We start from the raw sequence: 21,492 nt of genomic DNA on the forward strand, positions 1-21,492 counted from the left end.
TGTTTACTTGTTTCAGTTAATCTATCTTCCAGAGAACACTGTTTGAACACAGGCCAGTCAAGAATGTTGTCCTGCACATTCCACCATGGTCTTAGAAAATTGGAGGATATGTGTTTTAGTTAGTAAAGAACTGTATATCGATATAAAAAAAAAAACTCACCAGTTTTTATATGTGACCCATTAACCTTTTTCCATAGGTGCCCTGTGATAAAGTTTCAGTTAGATGTCATCAGTATTTAGATCTCCCCAGAATTTTTTTTTTAAGCTGGGTGGGAGGAAGCTGTAGGTGGGTAGCACTTCTGTAGTATTATTATTAATATTATTATTAAACAGGATTTATATAGCGCCAACATATTACGCAGCGCTGTACATTTAATAGGGATTGCAAATGACAGACTAATACAGTAACCCAACTTCTCAATAACCACCCAGAAACACCCAGATGATTATTGAAAAGTGATGGGTGGTGCGCCTGGCTAAAAGGGGCGGGGAGAACACTGGATCTGAATTTTGTATCTCCTTTCTTGTATTGTGACCTTAAAATTTAAGGGGAGATTTAGACTCACTTTGGGATCAAGCAATCCTGTGGAGCTCCTGCCACTGGCAGATTGCAACCGCATTGTCACCTTCACTACAGTGGTACTAGTACCGCTCACTGCTGCCCCTTTTCATTCTCTATGGAAATCCTGCTAGGAGAAGCTACAAATAGCGTCTTTCCAGGGGCAGAGATTTCCTTGCATAAGGAAGCGGTGAGCATAGCCTTGTGATTCTCAATGAACCAATTGTATTTTATTGAACAAAATAGTTTCCTTTAAAAGAGAAAAAAACAGAAGTAATATATTAAGGCAAAGCACTCTATAGGTTTGCCGACTGCTACTTTAGACTGAAACTTATCAAGTAGGAGAGGCTGTGTCCTAATCATTTAGCTGTGTGTAAATTCTGTGATCCTCCACTTTAACATGTATTTACAGCATTAGGCCTGAAATTTGAAATCCTGGCGTGCCAAACTAAAAAAGTAAAAAATGAAAAATATATACAATATTACCTATTTTCCAGATTAAAAATAAAATCTGAACATAATACACTAATATTAATATATACTAATAATACACTACTATTATAACTTTCATTTAATTACTGCAACTGGATCGTAAGATATTGTAAGATCTTGTATTTGTAAATGTTGCTTTTATTCTCCCTAGGTTTGTCTTGCATTAGCACATTACTCGCAGCCAACAGACCTCCAGCTTCTATTCGCCTTTGAGTATGTTGCCAAGATGTATCACAATCCAGGTAAACATTGCTTTAATATTTACTATTTCTATAGCTAATATTTTCACTTTTAAGCTTTTTAGAGTTCTGTTAAAAATATACTGGAATATGAGAAAGTTGTAAATAACTATTTTTTTTCATTTCTAGTGGATAAAATCAATGGTGTCGATCCGGGAGGTGGAGGAGATAATTGTTCAAAGACTCCACTATTTGAAACCTTTTGTGACTGGGATCGAGAGATCAAGCGAACCCGGGCCACCGACTGGAGAGTGTGTTCTGTAAACGAGGGCTACATGATCTCAAAATGGTAAATAAACCATCTGAACATTACAGGTTAAATACTTTCTGCTTTATACCATCTACACCAACCAGATAGAAAATAAAGCTTTACCAGTAATAAACAAGCAGGTGATGGTTTTACACTACAAAGGTCTAATGGGTAATGTGAATTTTCTTTGCTGAGTTCTAGGCTTACAAGAGGTTTGCGTTTTCTTGGTCTGCCAGCACTTCACTGGCTAAAACAAGTATATATATATATATTCTTTCTGGGTCATAGCAGGTGACGGTTCTCTCCCCCGAGTGAGATGATGCTCATTGAGGATTTTACATCTTCTTGACTCTGTTCAGGCTTATGAAAAGTAGTGGAATGCCCTACAATGCAGATTAAAGCTAAGCCATTTAAGAGTGTCTATTTTAAGCTTTCTACTCTGCACCATATGTTCCTCATATAAAAAACTAATCCTGAATACAAAACAAAATTCTGTCTCTAATGTGTATAATTCATAGGACTATGTGGCAGACTATAGAGTCTAATTTGTTTCCAGCATTTATTGACAGCCAAGATCTGTCTGTTTTCATTGTAAACCAATTAATTAGTAGTGTAATTCCTCTGTGAGCGGGCTTGTTAAAAGCTTGTCAGTTGCTGCTCATGAGTTTTTTTTCAACAGTGCTATCACAGCCTTGGAAGTGTGACTCAAGTAATTGCTTAGCATATGGCAATATGGCAGCCTAACTTTTTTTTTTTATTAGGCTGACATTCATTTCTTTTATGAATGTTAATGACAATGTGTAAATCTTCACACAGTACACCAAGTACAATTATTGTTCTATTAATAGAATTACATATGTTGTTTTTGTATAGGAACAAAAAAACACTGCAGGATGAGTTTTGTTATTTTCATATAGGCAGACTTTGTATTTAGCTTGTCAAAAGCTTGTTTAAAGTTACAACTAAAATTCCCTTTTATAAATCAATATTCAAACACCTTAACAGAGTTCTGTGCCAATGAATTTTGGGTTAACATTTAAAGGTAAATAATACTCATGTTTTTAGCTTTAGGAGTAGCTTAGCCTTTTGGGTTATATTTACGTTTTTGAAATTGCAAATTTTATTTTAAACAAATAAGAAAAAAATACAAAGTACAATAATTAAAAGATCATGGTACAACAAGAGGGAGGAATTTCAGTGATGTGTAATACTTATTTAATGACTTGCAGTAATGCAAATCTCTCTTGTTAGATATAATAATTGCACTATAATTTTTACTCAAATTGAAGGATTTGTTATTATTTGTGATTGTGATAAAAAAAATCGATACATACATAGCATCCTATTGTTTTGTTTAGTTTTTGCTTGATGCTCTCATAACTCAACGCGCTTAATTTGTATTGCATTTGTGCCAGGCAATCATCATGTGGGGGGGGTAGCTCAATTATCTCAATTATCTCTGTTTGATAGAATCAAGTAGAAGAATGCATCTCAATCCCTATAGACCCCAGTATTGGTCTCCTAATATGAACATTTGCACCCACACAAAGTTGAAATAACCTATGGTAGATACAACATATCAAAGCAATTGGACACTAATCCGAGTCTTGCAGCAGTTGGGCACTGGCAAAACAGATGAGCCTTTCCTCTGCAATATAGCAACAATCCCAACTGAAAAAGTCACTGCACACCAAAATCAATCTGCCTAATCCACTTGTTGATGGGAAAGTATCAACCACTTGAATCATTTCCTCTATTAGATTGGACATTTTTAGCATTATTTTAAAATAGCTTAAATGTCATTTAGTTGAAAGCTTAATTTACTGAGTCTTGTAATATTCTTTAGAGGCTCCAGTGGAATAATATCTGTACCTGCTTTAGGATATAAAAAAAACACTAAAAAATGGGAACCTAAATGTTAATTCAACCCATCAGTATCAATGTAGTAATAAAATTGTACGATTGCATTTTAAGCTTCCACCACCAAGTATTGATAGTAATATCTCTTGGTTTCTCTCAAAGCCATCAACAAATAGTATTTTGTTGATGGCTTTGCATTGTTACAGCTAAATTGAAATATCCACAACAGGAGATACATTTTAATTGTGCAACGACTTGGTCTGTAAATAAATGAATTTGCCTTTATAAATATGGCAGAATAGGTTACATAAACTTACATTGCATTATGTGTGTGTGGAGTGAATCTAGTAAGTGGATTTGGGGTTTAGAAATGCTCCCAGCCATTGACTTGTAGTAAATGTATCAATGATTTATAAACTACAATCGCAATCCACTAAACATGCACACGGCTAATACAGCTTATCTGTATCTTTCCAGCCTTCCGGAATACTTTGTCGTCCCCTCCTCTTTGGCAGATACAGATCTAAAGCAGTATTCCTACTCATTTTTTGGAAGACGAATGCCAGTGAGTATGTATTGATTAAACCTTTATACAGGCAATGATGACTTTTTCTAGCTCTTATGTTATGCATAAACATCAATTAATACCCTTTGGGTGGTTGTTTAATAAACCATCTAAGTTTTAAAAGCATTTGTACCACCAGAGAACAGTTGTAGCAGAAAATGTGTAACATTTGTTGTTCTTAAATGTAACTTTTTCTTTGTTAATTCAGCTGTGGTGCTGGAACCATTCTAATGGAAGTGCACTTGTAAGGATGGCCAGCATTAAGGACGTGTTACATCAACGCAAAATAGACCAAAGGTAAGGGGATTATGGCCCAAATATTTCCAGGGAGAAGTACATGCTTCGTCATTGCTATAAAATATTTACCAAAATATTGTATATGAACACTTCTGGTACACATTCTCACTGTTTGGTACCATCTGGAAAGCTCATATTTATGTATAGGGCAGTCTAGGGGGAGTTTGTTTTTTTTTTTGTGTCCGCTACAGTGCCCTATTAACAGAAGAAAGTATAATGATGTTTTACATTTTTTCAATATAGGGCTAGGTATTAGGGGGCAGAGTATTGGGCCTGGAGTAAAGGGGAGGCAGTAAGTAGGATAACAATAATGTTCAAAAAATAGGTTCATAGAGGTGTAAAGTGGAAATTTATCAGTTGGTTAATAAGGGCAAATTCTGTTGCATCATTGTTGCAGCATTGAAGCCAAGTTTTTAGAAAGCAACCTTAATATTCTCTGCATTATTAAACACAGGATTATACACATCAGTATTTGTCTGCTGCTTTTTAGATTATTCCTTGTCTTTGCACCTTACGCTGTTTTAGAATGACCACATCCTAACTTAAAATCTTAAAGCACCCTAGAAGATCTATGAAACTGTTCAATAACATAATCCTATAGCTATATTTATATTTTTTACTTAGGGTGTGTGGTGGAATCACCCGTAGTCACCCCCTGAGGAGTGATGTTTACAAATGTGACCTAGATCATGGCCTCCCAACTATCCAGGACATTCAAACTGCCTTTAGCAAACTCAAGCAATTGTGTGTAAATGGTAAGTGTACTATATATTAAGCTATATTTATTAGCTGTTTATTTGTTATTACTTTTCTTTTATTTAAGTTTTTATGTAGGACAAAAAGAGTTAACAGGATAGGCTTGTTTGGAAATATTTTCTATATAAAGATAAGGTTTGTCCCCTCCTTTACTATCCCACTAACCATCAACGACTCAATGTCCTCCTGAACAGAAGAGAACCACCCTTTCTTAGACCTATCCACTGCAACATTACTCTAAAAACATCCTGAGATAATACTCCAGAGATATATTACCTAATATTTTATCATAGTGAAGTATGGAATTCTACTTAATCACAATAATATATCAGGATTAACAAATACCAATCAACTCTTAACTTTTTATCAGACCTGACGCTATTTTCAAAACATATCCTCTTTACACCACTCCCTTTCAATACAGGATCCAAATTCAATAATAGACGAAGTTCAAGTTTTCAAAATCCTTATTTATTGATTAAAAAAGTTTTTAAGGTAATTCAGTTTGGATAACTTCTTGGTATTGTCCACCTCTGTTTTTTAAGCACCTTAATATCACTATTTATGAATCTTCAAAGTATCTAATCATCATAATCTCAATAATCCCCTGAGGAAGCCATCTTGGCGAAACGCATCGGGCCATGAGATAAACTAAAAACGTTAAGATAGATATCTATTGTATTGCTAATTTAAAGTTTTTTTTCCAATTATTTTGCCTCAATTATATACATAGACTAGGAGTACTATGTTGGAAATAGGACTACCTAGATTCTATACACAATAAACACAAGTTAATCTTAGAAATGCTTCAAAAGCCTACTTTCATCTCTTTCTTTCTCCTTCTGAATATTCAACAAAAGTTTTAAGTTTTTATGGTCAACATTTTGTTATTTAGTTGATTTTCTTGCTTTGTCTTAAAGCAGAACTAAACCTTTTTAAACTCCCCTGTCCCCACTCTGATATGGGCATCACCATCTTCTTCCTCCTTCTCTTCTCTTGACTTTATTCCTATGTGCCTGCATGGGAGTTTATTTCAGTCCTGGCAGCTGCAGGGTAAGCCAGGAGTTTGACTGTTGGAGAGGGTGATTGGGCAAGTTAGTAAATTTTTTTTGCAGTAGGGACATCACCTTCTCTTTCTGCAGTAAAGCCATGCCTGGCAGCACATTATTGAACTGGGCAACAGAAGCCTAACTGGGATCTATGCCCTTCCATACTGCTTTGAAAAGTGCTTTTGTTGCAGTGTCCCGGAAATAGATTTATCACTTCCTGTCTTGTTGCCACATAAATAGGAATCATCTTGTAACAGTTCCTCACTGTATCAGTATCACTGTAAAACAGTTTACAAAAATTTACTACAGCCTTACACAATAAAAATACACTAAACCATAAACGTGTGCCTATATTTAAACTGTCAGCGTTGAAATAAAATTTCATTGTGTTTTTATTTTTGGACACAGTGTGCAGTATCACATCGAATTGGCTTTTGCAGTTTTAGTCAGTAAAAAAAAAATCCTGAGGGTAGAGGAGAGTTTGACCTTCAGAAATGTGCGTGAATGTATATTGATTGTTTGATTGTTAGATTTAACAATAGTTGTGGTGTTGCATAAGACAAAGCATTCAAAGTTTTTGTGCCAAGCTATGCCTAAGCCAATTGCCTTGTTTTATCCTGTCTTTTGTATTTCTGTGGCCAGGTTTATTCAGTGTGACCAGTCTGACTGCACTGCAATGTGCTGAGTGGTTGGAATGGGCAAGCAAGGCCCCAAGGCAACGTGATCCTTCTACATATCACACTGCATTATTGTATTCAAACCAGAATCTTCAATAGAATCAAGCTGATGTAGTTCTGCAGAAAGGGAATTAGTGTGCCTGTTTAGAACTTGTTTTCTTTATTTCCCCTTTGTGACAGCAGTTTTGTCATTTTAGTACCTACCTACTATACAGAAGAAACATGACCGGAGGGGAATGTACCAAATAGAGAAGTGAGATCATGGATAAATATAGTCCAGATATCACATTGCTGTGTGGTTCTAAACATTTTTTTTGGGAATACATTTTGTTTTAGTATTGTATAGCATAGGATTATGGGATTGTCAGTGGCTCTGTTAACCATTTTGTGGATTATGCTTAATTGGAATTTAAAAATAAAGCATCTTTCTGTTATTTGTGCCCTATTAAGTTGCACATTTTGTTTAGAGGTCATTTATGGGCTGGCTTACCTCTACCCTTCTCCAAATGTTGGGTCACATTAAAGAACTCATAAGCTACAGGAAATGACCTGTCTCCAGCCAGCCAGAAAGCTGGTCAGTGGTATGGAATTTCTTGCATGTTGCAAGCATTGTTATGGCTCGGCATGAGAACAAAGAAGCAGTACTTATAACGTTTGCAGCAGCAACAACTAGGTAAATTAGTACTTCTATGCACAAAGATAGTGACCACCAGACTGCACATATATCATGTAACATCTTGGAGCTTTCAGATGGCTTTCTTTCCATGCAGTGTTCAACCCAGACATTTTTGTAAGCTGAGTGGGAAGAAATTGTAGATGGATGGCGGCAGTTCCCTGTATTGTGACTGAACTCTTCAATAACAACCCAAAAACAGCCAGGTGGTTACTAAAAAGTGCTGGGTGGTGCACCCAGCTAAAAGGGGCTTGGGAGAACACTGCCATGGTTCTTGTGGCAGAGCAGTTCAGCAGTAGAAGCAGGAAAGAGACGTATATACTGATAAATTAGTTTAATGACCCTTGTTCTTTATCATACACCAGCAAAGGTATTGGTCATGTTAGGAAATACCTTATTTATAGGGATGATGATGGACTGAACTTGTGTGTGAGTTTTAAAGGCCTTTATTCTGCCCTCCTTTTCTTCTTTTTTTTTTTTTTGTTGTTTTTGATTGATTGATTCCCTATAAGGTCTAATTCACACAAGTATTTAGCATTAACGCATGCGTTTGTGTTCTGGGTAGCCATTTAATAATGGCGCTTGTAATGCATCTTAGGAATGTACTGTTACACACTGTGCAGCCGTGCATTGCACTTACACTTATTACCTTTGTGTATGACATGCTGTGTTTTTGGCAGCCCACATGTGCAATTAGTAACATGCACAGCATTCATAAAGTATGATGGGGGAACATAACTTAAAACTTTGCTAAACGGCTAAGGGATAAATCTTTATTGCTGAGGTTAAATAAGATTGCACAACAATCTTTCCATCGTTTTTGCTTTAAAAATGTTTTGGGTTCACCTTATAATGGCTCCTCTATTTATAATAAATATCAGCCTTCAGAACTGTGTTAACAAAGCAGTGATATCTTTATGTAGGATACCATAAGTATATACAATACTCTGTTATAGTCTGCAGTCTGTTAACTATAATAACAGGTATTTATATCTAGAAGTCAGGCAAGTATTCATCTCTAAACTTAATTAGTGACCATGTGTTAGGTAATGCAGGAATTATTATAACAACATTACTGAGGTAATTACTTGTGATGTTGTAAATGTCAGTATAATTACATGGAAGATGACTGCACAGAGTTTAGTCAGTGCCTGTGTTTATCCATCACAGCAAAGATGTAATTTCTATTCATCACCCTGAGGTACAGATATTCCAGTAATCAGTACATATTACACACCTTGCTTTTTATAGGTATAACAAACTTATGTCTGTTTTGTTAAATTTATGTAGAATGTATCCAGCTTTATTGTAAATAATCTCTACTGCATGCAATATCTAGTAGTTGGTCAGACCTGTCAAGGTAATGAAAACTTTTAATACTGACATCTACATCTTAATAAATAACCCCTGGTGGGATGGGTGTGGGGTATCCATGCACATGACATAATGCATATAAATCCGGCGATGGATGGGTAATCATGTTTGTACATAGTTGGTATGTTTATCAATTGTAAGTGCCTTTGTAGACAGGATGCTGTTTGGGTTTTGCATTCCCATGCAAGTCCTTAGAAATGCAAAGCCTTCTTGAAGCTGGTCAAATGTAGGTTGACTTCAGATCAAATGCAGTGTCCAATGAACTCAGCAGCATCTCCAACTGTTATGAAATTTAAAGACTAGATTCGAAAAGTTGGATTTGTCAACAACCGGAAAGGTTGAATGTCCTATACTAGACCTCTAGCTACACAACAGCATGTTTTTAACTGCATCAATCTCATTTGAGAAAAGCCATCACTCCTTCCAAAACCTTAAAAATATTTCAACATGAAGGAAGAATTCTAGAGTGGTCATGAAAGTAAGCGATCTCCACATAAAATATGTTTACAAAAGATTTGATTTCAGATAGGTGCTACAATTATTCAACAAATTCAGATAATATTGGCTCCTACAGATCTTGCTTATGTTCTCTTCATGCTTTGATTTTATCCACTGTACAAGTAGTTGGCTATTACTCCAGTCATTCATCACATAGAAGGGACTGTGGCTCTGTATGACTTGCACTGAAGTAAAAAAAACTGTTTGTGTCCACTTAGAGCCATATGAAGAAACAGAGGAGCGATGGTATTCATCCCTGGAAAACACACGATGGCTGGAGTATGTCAGGTAAGCACTGTTTAATGTTGGTTTAGCTACATTATGAAGGAACACAATTGTAGCTTATTAATAGAAAGTTGATGTCCTCAGAACATATTTTTCTGGGATAGGATGAAATCTATTTGTCTTCCTGTGTCTCCATCTTTTCTTGGTATAGCATTACCCGCGTGTATCGGGGCTTAAGTTTGTACATTCTCTGGGCGGCAATTTGTCAATTGAATGTGTCAATGAAAAGATCATGATGAGACTGGAAACATTAAGTCTGAAGAAAAAGGATCACAGCGCTTTTGGCCTTTTAAGAAGTTGCTGTTCATTTTCTCCCGTTAGAACTTCCATATTAGTTACTGTTTATTAGTTACTCGGTTGATTAACCTACTTATTCTTACTTTACTTTTATAACTGTGTTGTAATGGTTGCAATTTAATATCGCATGAGTTTTCTACTAGTTCCAATTACTAATAACTGCTCTTAAGGAAAATCCTATTTGAGAAATGTAGGGGATTGTGGTCAAGATATGGGTGACCATCTTATATCTGTAGCTTTAAAACCTTTTGGGGGACCTTTTTGTTGGAAGACAACTTGTTGGGTTAGAAAACAATTCTTGCATGTGGTACAAACCAACAGGAATCTTGATTCTGAAACTTCTGAGATAAAAAGCTGACAGGCGATTTATAGGACCACAAGTGACTTTTGAACAGAGTGAACATTTCATTTGCTTACATGGCTGTATAATAAATAAGCAACTTAGTAAATATTTATTTGTGTTTGCAGGGTGTTTCTGAAGCAAGCAGCTGAGCTCGTTTTTGTCATGGATTTCAGAAGACTTTCTGTTGTCATTCAAGGTTATTCCGCCTTCATATTCCACTTCTGTATTTTTGTTCTGTCGTTTCTTGGATTAATTCTATTTCATACAAAAGAAACAAAAATTGTTGCTAAAATTATTCTTCTAATTTTACAACCAGACTTTCATTAATGATGAAAATGATTTTTAAATAGAGACCACATTTCCAGAAATCCACTGTTGGACATTGAGTGGACTTTGAGTATAATACCAGGGAACCCCCTGTTGCACACCAGTACTTATGGTAGAGGAAGATCTTGTTTTGTACAAAGGAAAATCCCTTTAATTCCACCCAGTACACAGAAATTGTTTTTTTTTTTTTTGCAAGATCATTTGTCAGGGGACCTGAAACTAAAAAAATGGAAATGTTCATTTTACTTTGATTCTTGAATGTAGTATTTCCTTTTTAAATACACAGATCACAAGGCACCTCCTTTTGAAATAAGTTAGTCCGTTATTTTGGTACATCACATAAGATCGCTGTTGATTGATTTACTTTTGCATACAGTAGCTTCCACTTTGAGATATCTACACCTTGGGCCATCATCAGGCTGACATTTGACTGCCCTGTTCTGTAAGCAAAACTCACAAACAGACCATAAATACTGTCCATTTTTTGTGGCTGCTCACACACTTCTTTTCCATGTTTGCATTAGTGGGTTACGTCAACACAATTTTGACACCAACAGAATGTCACCACAGAATCCATTGGAGAAATGTGATGCAATATGAATGTGTCTGCAGGACAGATATATATGGGTTGGAGGGTCAGGCACATCCATGTGTTAGTAGGATGCTTTTTCTCTGCTAAGATTACCTTTGTGTATTGGAACTTCCAATAACAACTTTCCACTCACATAAGTCTGTAGGTGCCATTTACTGGAATAGACAAGGACAAGGTGATTGTTATTTATACATATACTGAGTTGATGTGTGTTAACAGCTGAGCTTTAGGAAAGCACTCAGCAGAATTTGTCCCTAATCACTCTTCGCTTTGTATTTATTATTCATCAAGCTTGGTGAACTGGATTCTAAAACGTAGTAATATAAATCTCAGTGTATGATGTTTTATTTGAGAAATGGATCTGGTCTGCTGTGTTGATTTAGGGAATGGGAGCACCAATCCATTTCTGACAGCTGTTCCCTGTATGTCTAGAAATTAAATTATTATTTTGTGTTCATGCCCATTGGTTTATTTATTAATAAGAGTGAAATTGAAGTAATCAGACATTTTAGTAGATAATAAAACCAGTTTGCACTGGTCACTTCACTTGTTCATTGTTCCTTATTGAATAGACCCATAGATGTCGTCTTTGGAAACTTTAGAACTAAATTAAAGCACAGTATTGTTTCATCTTTGTAATGTAATCACTTCACTTTTTGGAACTCGGTTAATAAATGGTAACCACTGCTTTTATTTAACCAAAAAAGGAAAAGGAACTGTTTCAGATAAGTAAGGGAAGTGAGCAAGGTTTGCTTCTTGTATTTTGCTTGTCTAAGGTCTTTTAAATAGATGTCATGTAAACTAAAGATAATAGAAGGAATGCAGACCTCCGTTGTGTAAAAGTCAGAGGTTTGTTCCAGGGAGACAGTAGCTAGTTTTTGCTATGGGTGGCATTCGGCTGTGTATGTAATATACACAAGGATTCCCCTCTCCAGCACCGTAATATACAGCGTGTGACTCATTCTCCCCCTTGCCAAGTCAACTGATCGGCATTGCTCACACAGCTGTTGAGTCAGAAAATTGCTATTTTGGAGAAACTGTTTTGCATCCCCAGCCAAATCATTACATTTCAGCTCCCTTCCAAACTTCTCTTACTGTTGGTCTGTCCTCCCCACTAAATATGACCAGACTGTACTGCATTATAGAATAAAGGCTTGGCCACTGTTTCTATTCCATGCTTTACTTTGAGTTTCCATACTTTACTTCTGTAACTTGGGATGGAAAGGCAAATAAACGCAAAGTTGATGAGGTAAAGAACAACTGGCAGCTTTCTCTTTTAGTTTACATTTGCATTTATTGTAAAGTTAGAAATGTTATTTAAATTGACAACTGTAGTTACCTAAACAGACTTTGTTCCTGCCTAAACAGTATTACAGAAGTAATCTGAACTATTGCTCTGTGAGCAGAGCGTCTGGGGGCAAAGTTTACTAATTCATAGTGAATTCACTAGTGTTTAATAGTAATATTTCACATATATGTATCCATTTAAGGAGTAATATTACACCATCTTTCTGTGTGAGGAATAGTGCCAGGCTGGGGTGTTGGTGGGAGGAATTATTCCCTTTCAGTGTTTTTTGTTAGAAGGTGTAATGCCTGCCTGCTAGGGCCCCAATAGTGATGCCAGTAGTGAGAGCAGTAGTGTACTTTGGGTTCTTGTCGGTGAAAGGAACAGTTTCCAGTCATTGTGTCAATGAGAATAGGAAAGATTTCCTTAGTATTGTCATTCAGTAGCCATGTTCCTTCTCTTTGCTTCTTGTTCCACACTTCTGTACTGGCCAATTGTCATTGCACTTGATCTATAAAGATAATATTAGGCAGGAGATTACTCCACTTGACAGTGTTGACTTAGCTTCATTGCTGGGTTCGTTAACACAGCGGTCCCCAATCTGTGGTCCACAAGAACATTTTGGTGGTCCGCGGCTCTGGCTGGTGCACTCCCCAGCTGGGTCAGGAAAAGGACCCGCTTGGAAGGGGGCGCACCGGCCCGAGCTGCAGACCATGTCTTCGATATGCATCGTAGGCTCATGGCGGTGGGACACAACCCACCCACTCCACCATTGCAGGCCCGACAATGCGATGGGTGGGTTCTGGCATCATGACATCACTCTAAGGGAAGTTTCTTCCCCTTTGACTGACACACAGCATGCGTGGTCCAGAGTCTGTAAATTTAGTGGTCCGTGACATCCAAAAGGTTGGGGACCACTGCTTTATCACTCTCTAGTTCCTGGCACCAAAACCACTTTGCATACATAAAAAACAGGCCCTGCATGCTGGCTGTAGATTTGGGGCTGCTACTTTAAAAAGTAACTTCACCCAAAAGTGATATACTACTGGTTGCTAATTCTCCAAAAAGGGTTAAATAACCTGGCATATTTCCAAACTCCTGTCCATCTGGAAGGTGTGGGTGTTATCACCCGACTTGGTGTGTCCAGCACATTCTGTTTGCAGATTTCAAAGTATACCATCCATGGAAATACCTTGGGAACTGGCCATAAGCCCTTGTACTAAATCTGATTTAAATTTGGATTCTTGGAAATGGTAAACAAGTTACTTCTGATATAAAGTACTGAAATTACAGTCATTATTTTGTTCTGTCATTTAGATTTGTATTGTGTGAAACAAAGTATGAAAATTACCTGGCCAAACCTTTGTAAGCCTCAAGAAGCCATAAAATTTTGTTTGTGTTTTAGAAGAGGAAGGTCGGGACCTCAGTTGCCTGATGGCCTCTCTTGTCCAGCTGATGTCAGATCCATACTTCAGGACCATTGTTGGATTTCAGAGTCTCATACAAAAGGAGTGGGTTATGGCAGGTTATCCATTCCTCGATAGGTGCAATCACTTGAAAAAATCTGACAAAGAGGTATAGTACAATATACAGCACTATCTACAAATCTGTCTTTATAGATGTTTTAATGTTATGTTTGGCTTTACCCAACATAACATAATTTGTTGCATTTCCCCCTCTAGTAGATGGGTATTGAACATGGTATAAATATGTTTTTGAACATCTGAATATATTTAGCTGCTTGAAATATCTGTTTCATGCAGATTGTCCTCTTCTAGTTTTAGTTCTGTCTGTATGCCTCTCATAATTCTGGTAGAAAGCATTATACTGTTTCAGTTCCAAGTCATCTAGTTAAACACATTGACATTTTCTTTACATTTATATAAAGTGTCATGAAAAAATAGTTTTGTTCAAGTATCGAAATGTAGATATGTTCAATGTGTATGCTTTCATTGTGTGAGTGGCTGAAGGAAAACTAGAGATGTATAAAGTGCTTTAGTACATGTTCCTGGTTGGTGAAACTGGTAAAAGACACCCTAGACCTGTATACAGTGCTATATATATTCTTACTTTGTGTAACTGGTTAAAGAACAACTAGAAATGCATGCAGTGCTTCGGTGTACGTTCCTGGCTGATGTAATTCTAGACCTGTATGGAGTGTTTAATGCAAACCTGCCAAGAGAAAGATATGAAGATTGCCACCTTGGCCACCATCTAGCAAAGTATCTAGTTTTTCATCTTTGATCTTCTGACCATTATGTTTTATAAATTACTGACCTAGAATGAGAATGCAGATAAGGTGTTCTACGCTGGCATATCTGTATACCTGTTCCAGGTGGGCCACTGCAGCCTTCCTATCAGAGAATTACAAACTAACGGTTTACGTTTTCATAGGGTGGATTGGTATTGGCTGCTCCAATAGATCTCTCATGGGAGACATGTATACAGTCCTTCAGCGCAGGTTTGTGCTTAGTGGCACTGGTTGAAGAGTAGAAATGTATATATAGGAAGTGTATGTTCTTGGTGTGACTGGTTTAATGGAGTTCTAGTTGTGTATACAATACTTCAGTGTATAGTCTTACTCTTATACAGTCATTCAAGGTATGATCCTGCTTGATGTACCTGCTTGGAGGACGTTCGGACTTGTATACTGTTCCTCCATCTTGCTTTCTGATTGGTGCAAATAAAGGTAGTCTAGACATGTATACATATAACTACTTGTATTTTTGGTTGGGGAAGTATGATCTTGTAGAATGGGAGCAGGGAACACTTCAGTGCATTGTTAGATGAAAACCAGTTTGGAGTGCTGATTGTCAAACGTCTGTTTTTCTTCCTCAGTGTTCCTTGTTTGTGCTATTTCTGGACTGTGTTTGGCAGCTTCAGGAGCAATACCCAGCAGCTTTCCAGTTTACAGAGACCTATTTAACTGTGTTATATGACAGCACATGCATCTCGCTCTTTGGAACTTTTCTTTTCAACTGTCCTCATCAGCGTGTTCAGCAGAGTACAGTGAGTATATTTACCTTACTTTTTATTTCCACACAAGAAATTTATCTGCAACCTCTGGAATGGGTTTAACCTATAGGAATCATGTAGGTTGCCTTTGCTAATCCTCCGCTTGTCCCACCCAGGACCAGTATGCCTAGCAAAAGTTCTGACTTTGCTTTGAGGTCAGCCGATGCCTGCTTTTTCCAGGTTAGCATCTCAGATTATTCAAAACATAGCCAGGTAACTAGCATTTGCCAGGTAACGAGCAGTCAGAATACATATTGACCAGAAAGTTTAGCTACAGTTAAAATTCTATTACAAAGCTTTGAAACACCTCAGCAGTGTTACTGGAATCGTAAAAGACCGACCACTCAGTATTTCATTCTTTTGACATCTTCGCTAGTGCAGTTTTTAGAGAAGAAATATTAGGAAATATTTTCCCATGTATAATACACTTAATATTTGCAGAATAGCACAATCATTGAACTCTTAATTGTGGGACAACACAATGAAAACACTTCTTTCAAGTGGATAGTTCTTGGTTTACACCAAACAGTTTACATTTTCTAATAGACTGACATAAACAAAAGCCTAACTTCTCCCCATATGGGCATTTGTGTCTGCTGTTTCAATAGCAAAACTAAATTTTGTAATAAAACCCAGAAGCTGGACAATTTTTTTGCCTGCAGTAGTTTTCCAAAAGGACCACCTTGTGTCATTCCTTTAAGCTTATTGTCAGCCATAGAGAAGACAATGGGATAGAAGAAGCCATGGGTTGTAATTTTCCAGCATCTATAGGATTTCTATTTTAGATCTTACAGAAAAGTATTGCACAGTTACTATCAGGCAGCTTTTCCAGTTACTACCTGGTAGCAATGACATCAGTATCTCTGTTCACTGTGAATAGTGCCATGAAATAAATGTAACTGATTAGATTGCCTAGATGGTTATGACTGCTCAAGAAAAGATCTGGCGTGGCATACTTTTTCGACTTTTATTAGATCCGTATTGCTCTGTATTCAATGAAAGATATCCTGGAAATACGCTCATAACTGCTGTAGGAATTTTCATCTTACACAAACCTAATGCAGCTTGCTTTGTTTTGATATCGCTCAAGCATTGTGTTCATTTTTGTCTTGCACAATTTTCTTTGCAGGAGTTTGCTATAGGGAAAAATATTCAATTAGGGGATGAAAAAGGCCTGAAATTCCCCTCTGTATGGAACTGGTCTCTGCAGTTTTCAGCAAAGGATCGCACTCTGTTCAATAACCCTCTCTACATCGGCAAGAGCGTGCCCAACGTTCAGAATGGAAATGCTAAGTTTTTTAAACGGTCAAAGGTAAACCAGCCACATGAAATGAATGTAACATTATATTATTATGTTATTAACTTTTATGACTTTAAGGGGTTTTCCACTTTAGCAAAAAGCACCTTTGATGGGGAAGTAATAGTCAATGTTGGGAACATATCATCCTTAGTCAGCTGTATAAAAACAGCCTGTGGCTACTGGTGGATATTTTCTTTTTATTAGCTGTAAAGTTTGTGGTCTGTTTTTTTATTTTTTAGCTAGAAAAATTACCTAACAAATATTTTATTTGAAGAAAAAGATACCAGCCCCCATACAGGAGTTCTTTAGGAGATGAAGTGAGGCTATAAAAGAAATTGTAGGCACTGCAGTCTTCTTTGCTGCAGATATAGATATAAATATATATAATTTGTATGACATGGAAACAGATTGAATCCTATGCTGAGGTGGAGCACTATACTTTGCATGGGAAACAGATGTGTGTGTATATGTATAACAGCCAGGAGATGTCACTTTTTAGCATCTATGGTATCTGTATTTGAGAAGTTACTGACACTGTGTGTGTGTCTATTTACAGTTAAAGTCAGTAGTTTATTTTTGTTGCTTTATGAGATATAAAGTTGACCATCAGCTAGATTACTAGTAAATGAATAGGTGTACCCAAAACTGAATTGCTTGAACAGACCTAAATTGCACAAAGCTAGCAGCTGATCAGAAATGTATTTTTTATTGTGCCTATTCTGCACCACATTCTATCAAAATGTGTATGATGAATTAAAAAAAAATAATAATTGAAATTTGTATTTACTGTTATGTAGCACTGGGGGACCCAGACAACACGAAGTGTTCCAGAACAGTCTCAACTGAGTGTCAAGCCAAATGTAAGTGTTAGTATCTTCATTTAGGATTGTCATGCACAACCCAGTAACGTACAGGTAGTCCCCGGGTTAAAGGCACCCGACATATGGACGCCTCCTGGATATGAACGAGTTTCCCTGCTCGCTGTGGGGGCGTTTTGCATGACTTGCAGAAGAAATCTCTGCAGCCTCTTGTAACTCTTTAATGACCAAGACAAACTCTGCAGTTTTTTTTGTTTTTTTTTTCTTATCAAAGCACAGCTTTCTCCAAACATAAATGAATATCTAGGCTCCATAAAGTTTTTATTTTTGCTTTGTTTGTGATTAACTCACAATGAGGATTTTATACAGTACCTGACGCCATGCTGCCTAATAATTTATTGAGACAAACATCTGTCCTAATTGCATTTAATAAAATAATGTACCTTTTCCGACTTACAATACAAATTCAACTTAATAAACCTACAGTCCATATCTCGTATGTAACCCAGGGACTACCTGTATTCATCTCCTATAAGGACTAGGCCTTATAGGGAATACCTAGGTAGAAATAATAAGCACTTTTAAAGAATATATCACAGACTGCAAATAAAGCAAATCAATCTCTTTGTTTTCAGTGTAAAGATGGAAAGGTAATGTTAGTTATGAGTACTCTGCTTTACACACTACAGGGTACATTAGGCAGTTTCACAGGTTGCAAAAATAGGAAATGTCTTGCCAGCTGACAACTTTGGACAAACATTTGCATATTCATGTAATTTATTATGGTTTGTTTAGGGTTGGCTTGATTCATGTTAATGATCGTTCCAAAAAGACTTCTGTCTCTTGTATTCTGTATTTTTTTTTCTCCTATTCTTGCAACAACTGGACACACTTGGCCAAAGGCGTAAACTGAAAAGATCAGTGTCCTGTTTAGAGAAAAGCCAGCTGTTTACTTCTGTCTTTGTAGACACTATACATTGTACAGAGGACTGTGTGCTTGGCTTTAAAAATAATGTAAAGTAATGTAATCCCTCTGGTTCCCTGTATGCTGTCATTCTTTGCTTCTCATAGCTCATCTTTGCCTCTTTTACCTACTACTCTGAATTTTTCAATTTCTTCTAATTGGTCCAAAGTATAAACCATTGACTGGTATTCTTGTAGAGTTGACTATGCTAAGGACCAAGCCTGTCTGAGGAGTTTATTTGTAGTTTAACTTTGGCTAATATTTTGTTCCTCTCAGAAAAACTACAGTTCTACGTTACGGGGGATGCCGGTGGCCCTGAAGAATGGTATTCTTCCCCAGCAGGAGATCATGCCACGTAGGAACTCTTTGATACTTAGGCTGAAACCTGAACTTGTTCACCATGTGCCAGATATCCAGAACAATGGACTAGAACAATATATTAGAGACTGGTTTTCTAAGCCAATCGACCTTCATGGAGTCTTGTTACCGAAGTTAACTGGGCCAGACATAAAACTGTGGAAGCTCTGCTACCTTCGATGGGTACCTGAGGCTCAAATTAACCATGGTGGTTTTATCACTGCCTTCCATAAAATTTCCCTACTGGCGGATGAGATTGAAATGCTGCAGACAAGCCTCCGTCAGCACCGATCTTACCCACTGTCTCAGGCCACTTCTCCAGAAAGTGAACAAAGCAGAATGTTTTTCCGGGCAGATGACTTGCACAGTAGCTATGAAAGTTTGGACTTTCTCTCTTCCTCTTTCCCTTTCTCTCCAGTCGGAAACTTGTGCCGCCGAAGTATACTGGGGACTCCTTTAAGCAAGTTTTTAAATGGTGCCAAAATTTGGCTTTCCACAGAAACACTTGCCAATGAGGACTGAGAAATATTACTGGTAGCGTAGGTAACCAAGTGCTGCATTTTTTTTTTTCCTTTTAGCAAAACACTGATTTTTTTTTTTTTGCACATATGTTAAAAAAAGGAGAATTTTATGCACAACGCACAGGAAAATCGGTCATGACTAAACAATATTAGGTGCAGTCCTTCATAACTGGATGTGTTTTCAGAATCCAATTTTGTGCAAGTATGAAAGTTTTGAGTGTATTGATTTTGGCATTTTCTACCCCTTTAAGGTACATGTGTTGCTTGAGGGCAGGACAGAGAAAACCAGCAGATCACTGTGTCTCAAGGGAACTGTTTAAATCAGGGGTGCCCAACGAGTGGATCGCGATCTACCGGAAGATTTCAAAGGCAAACGCGAGTAGATCGCAGAGCCCTGCCTTTCAAAATAAACTATCCCGTGCACAGGAGTGAAGTCCAAGTTTTTATTGTTGGTAGATCATTTTGACTTGGTCATTTTAAAAGTAGCTTGCAAGCCAAAAAAGTGTGGGCACCCCTGGTTTAGATGTTGCTCTGTTCCACTGGGGGTACTGTAGACACAGTTGTGTATAATTTGCAGAGCTAAGTGATGTTAGCCCTGCACTGTGCAGCCATGAGGTCTGCGGTGACCCAGTGTTAGAAGGTTCATGTGGTGTTCAGGGCTGCTGTGAGCCTAGAACAATAACAAATATTGGTTGCTGCAGCCAGTCTGATTTCAGCTATCACTGACACTGAGTTTATAAAATAAAAGCAATGTTTTTTTTTTCTTGCATTAGTTTTCACACATACCTATTGATGGAGTTGAACAATCTCATGTAAGCTTGCAGTACTTTTCATGCATAGACTGTGGTTAGGCTTATATTGGGAATAATGGAAATGTGAACCAGCGCCTATAAATTGAGAGAGAAGATGCCATTTTCCTCCCTGTGGCTGGGAATAAATTGTACATAATCCCTTCTGTCACAATTAGAATTGTGTAAGGACAATTATTCACATCAGTTAAGTGGCCCTGGAATATAGTCACACACCCAACAATAATGCATTATACTTAACCATGTGGAGAACAATGTGATATTGTAAGATTAAACTTATCCTGTCACAGTAGTGTAAGATTTTATCCATGTGTCATGGTTGTTACCATTCTATATGTGAAATATGTCATACAGTGACATTTTTCCCCCTCTATATGCCTGCAATGCTGTCTGTAGACATTGTAGATTTGGCCACATGGAATCAGACTTGTCAATACAATATTGTGATGAATATTTATGCTTTTTTTGCTGCATCCTGCAGATTCTTCCACCAGCTTGTTTGTCACTACATGAATTGGATGAACCACTGGATACAGCAGGGGAAGCAGGTATTCACACCGCTGGAAATGTTTGATACTTGCAACAGCCTGAGATCAGCAAAGTGGCTAACTTCTCAGGTTGCTAGAAAACACAACATAAGAATTTTTTGGTGTGCACCTTGCAGTGATAGGGTCACTTTAATTGAAAGACCTTAAAATGTCACTGGTACAAATATAAATAAATAAGACCTATACAAATCTCATTTTACAATATGGTGGTGTATACTCCGGTATCATAAGAGCAGTGTGTACACCAGCTCTGTTGAAAAATTGGAGGTAATGGATGTTAACCAAGATGCTAACAGCTTTCCACTAATCTAGACATTATGTTAAATTTGCTGGAAACTTGTGCTCTATGATCGTTGCTCGTCCGTGGATCCACCAGGATGGTCATCCTGATGACGAGCGCTGTACTTACGCCAGATTCTCGTCCGATATCAGCCCTGAGGAGATTGTCCGGCAAGAATCATCTGACGTGTACGTAGCCTTAGAGCCAAGTTCTCTATATGCAATAAGCACAGATAGCGGAACTAGTGATGATAGGTGATTTTCTGTAAGTTACAGTAAGGCATCCAAAGCTCCATTCACTAAACTATAAAGATCATTGTTTTCAGCATTGGGAGTGGAATAGAAGAGTCACATGACTGGTATAGCAAATGCCTTCTTTAAAGATTAGTGAATTCAGCCTATTGGTATTTTGGTTGGCTTACATTATTTGATCAATCGCCATTTAAATGATGTGCACTGTAAC

General features: G+C 37.3%; 1 protein-coding gene across 1 annotated transcript in view; it reads left to right on the forward strand.

Annotated features, from left to right (window-relative positions):
• The window catches only part of MTMR10 (myotubularin related protein 10), a 52,669-nt gene extending 31,583 nt beyond the window's left edge, over positions 1–21,086 (forward strand). Inside the window, exons 6-17 of the mRNA XM_072402286.1 lie at positions 1,203–1,293; positions 1,420–1,579; positions 3,878–3,965; positions 4,174–4,262; positions 4,887–5,017; positions 9,508–9,577; positions 10,340–10,410; positions 13,824–13,993; positions 15,257–15,427; positions 16,563–16,745; positions 17,531–17,593; positions 18,792–21,086. Of these exons, the coding sequence (XP_072258387.1) occupies positions 1,203–1,293; positions 1,420–1,579; positions 3,878–3,965; positions 4,174–4,262; positions 4,887–5,017; positions 9,508–9,577; positions 10,340–10,410; positions 13,824–13,993; positions 15,257–15,427; positions 16,563–16,745; positions 17,531–17,593; positions 18,792–19,394 (1,890 nt within the window). The 3' untranslated portion in view covers positions 19,395–21,086. The remainder of the gene's footprint in view (positions 1–1,202; positions 1,294–1,419; positions 1,580–3,877; positions 3,966–4,173; positions 4,263–4,886; positions 5,018–9,507; positions 9,578–10,339; positions 10,411–13,823; positions 13,994–15,256; positions 15,428–16,562; positions 16,746–17,530; positions 17,594–18,791) is intronic.
• Positions 21,087–21,492: the final 406 nt, after the last annotated feature.

The sequence above is a fragment of the Pyxicephalus adspersus genome, chromosome 2 (assembly GCF_032062135.1).
Source record: "Pyxicephalus adspersus chromosome 2, UCB_Pads_2.0, whole genome shotgun sequence".
NCBI lineage: Eukaryota > Metazoa > Chordata > Amphibia > Anura > Pyxicephalidae > Pyxicephalus > Pyxicephalus adspersus.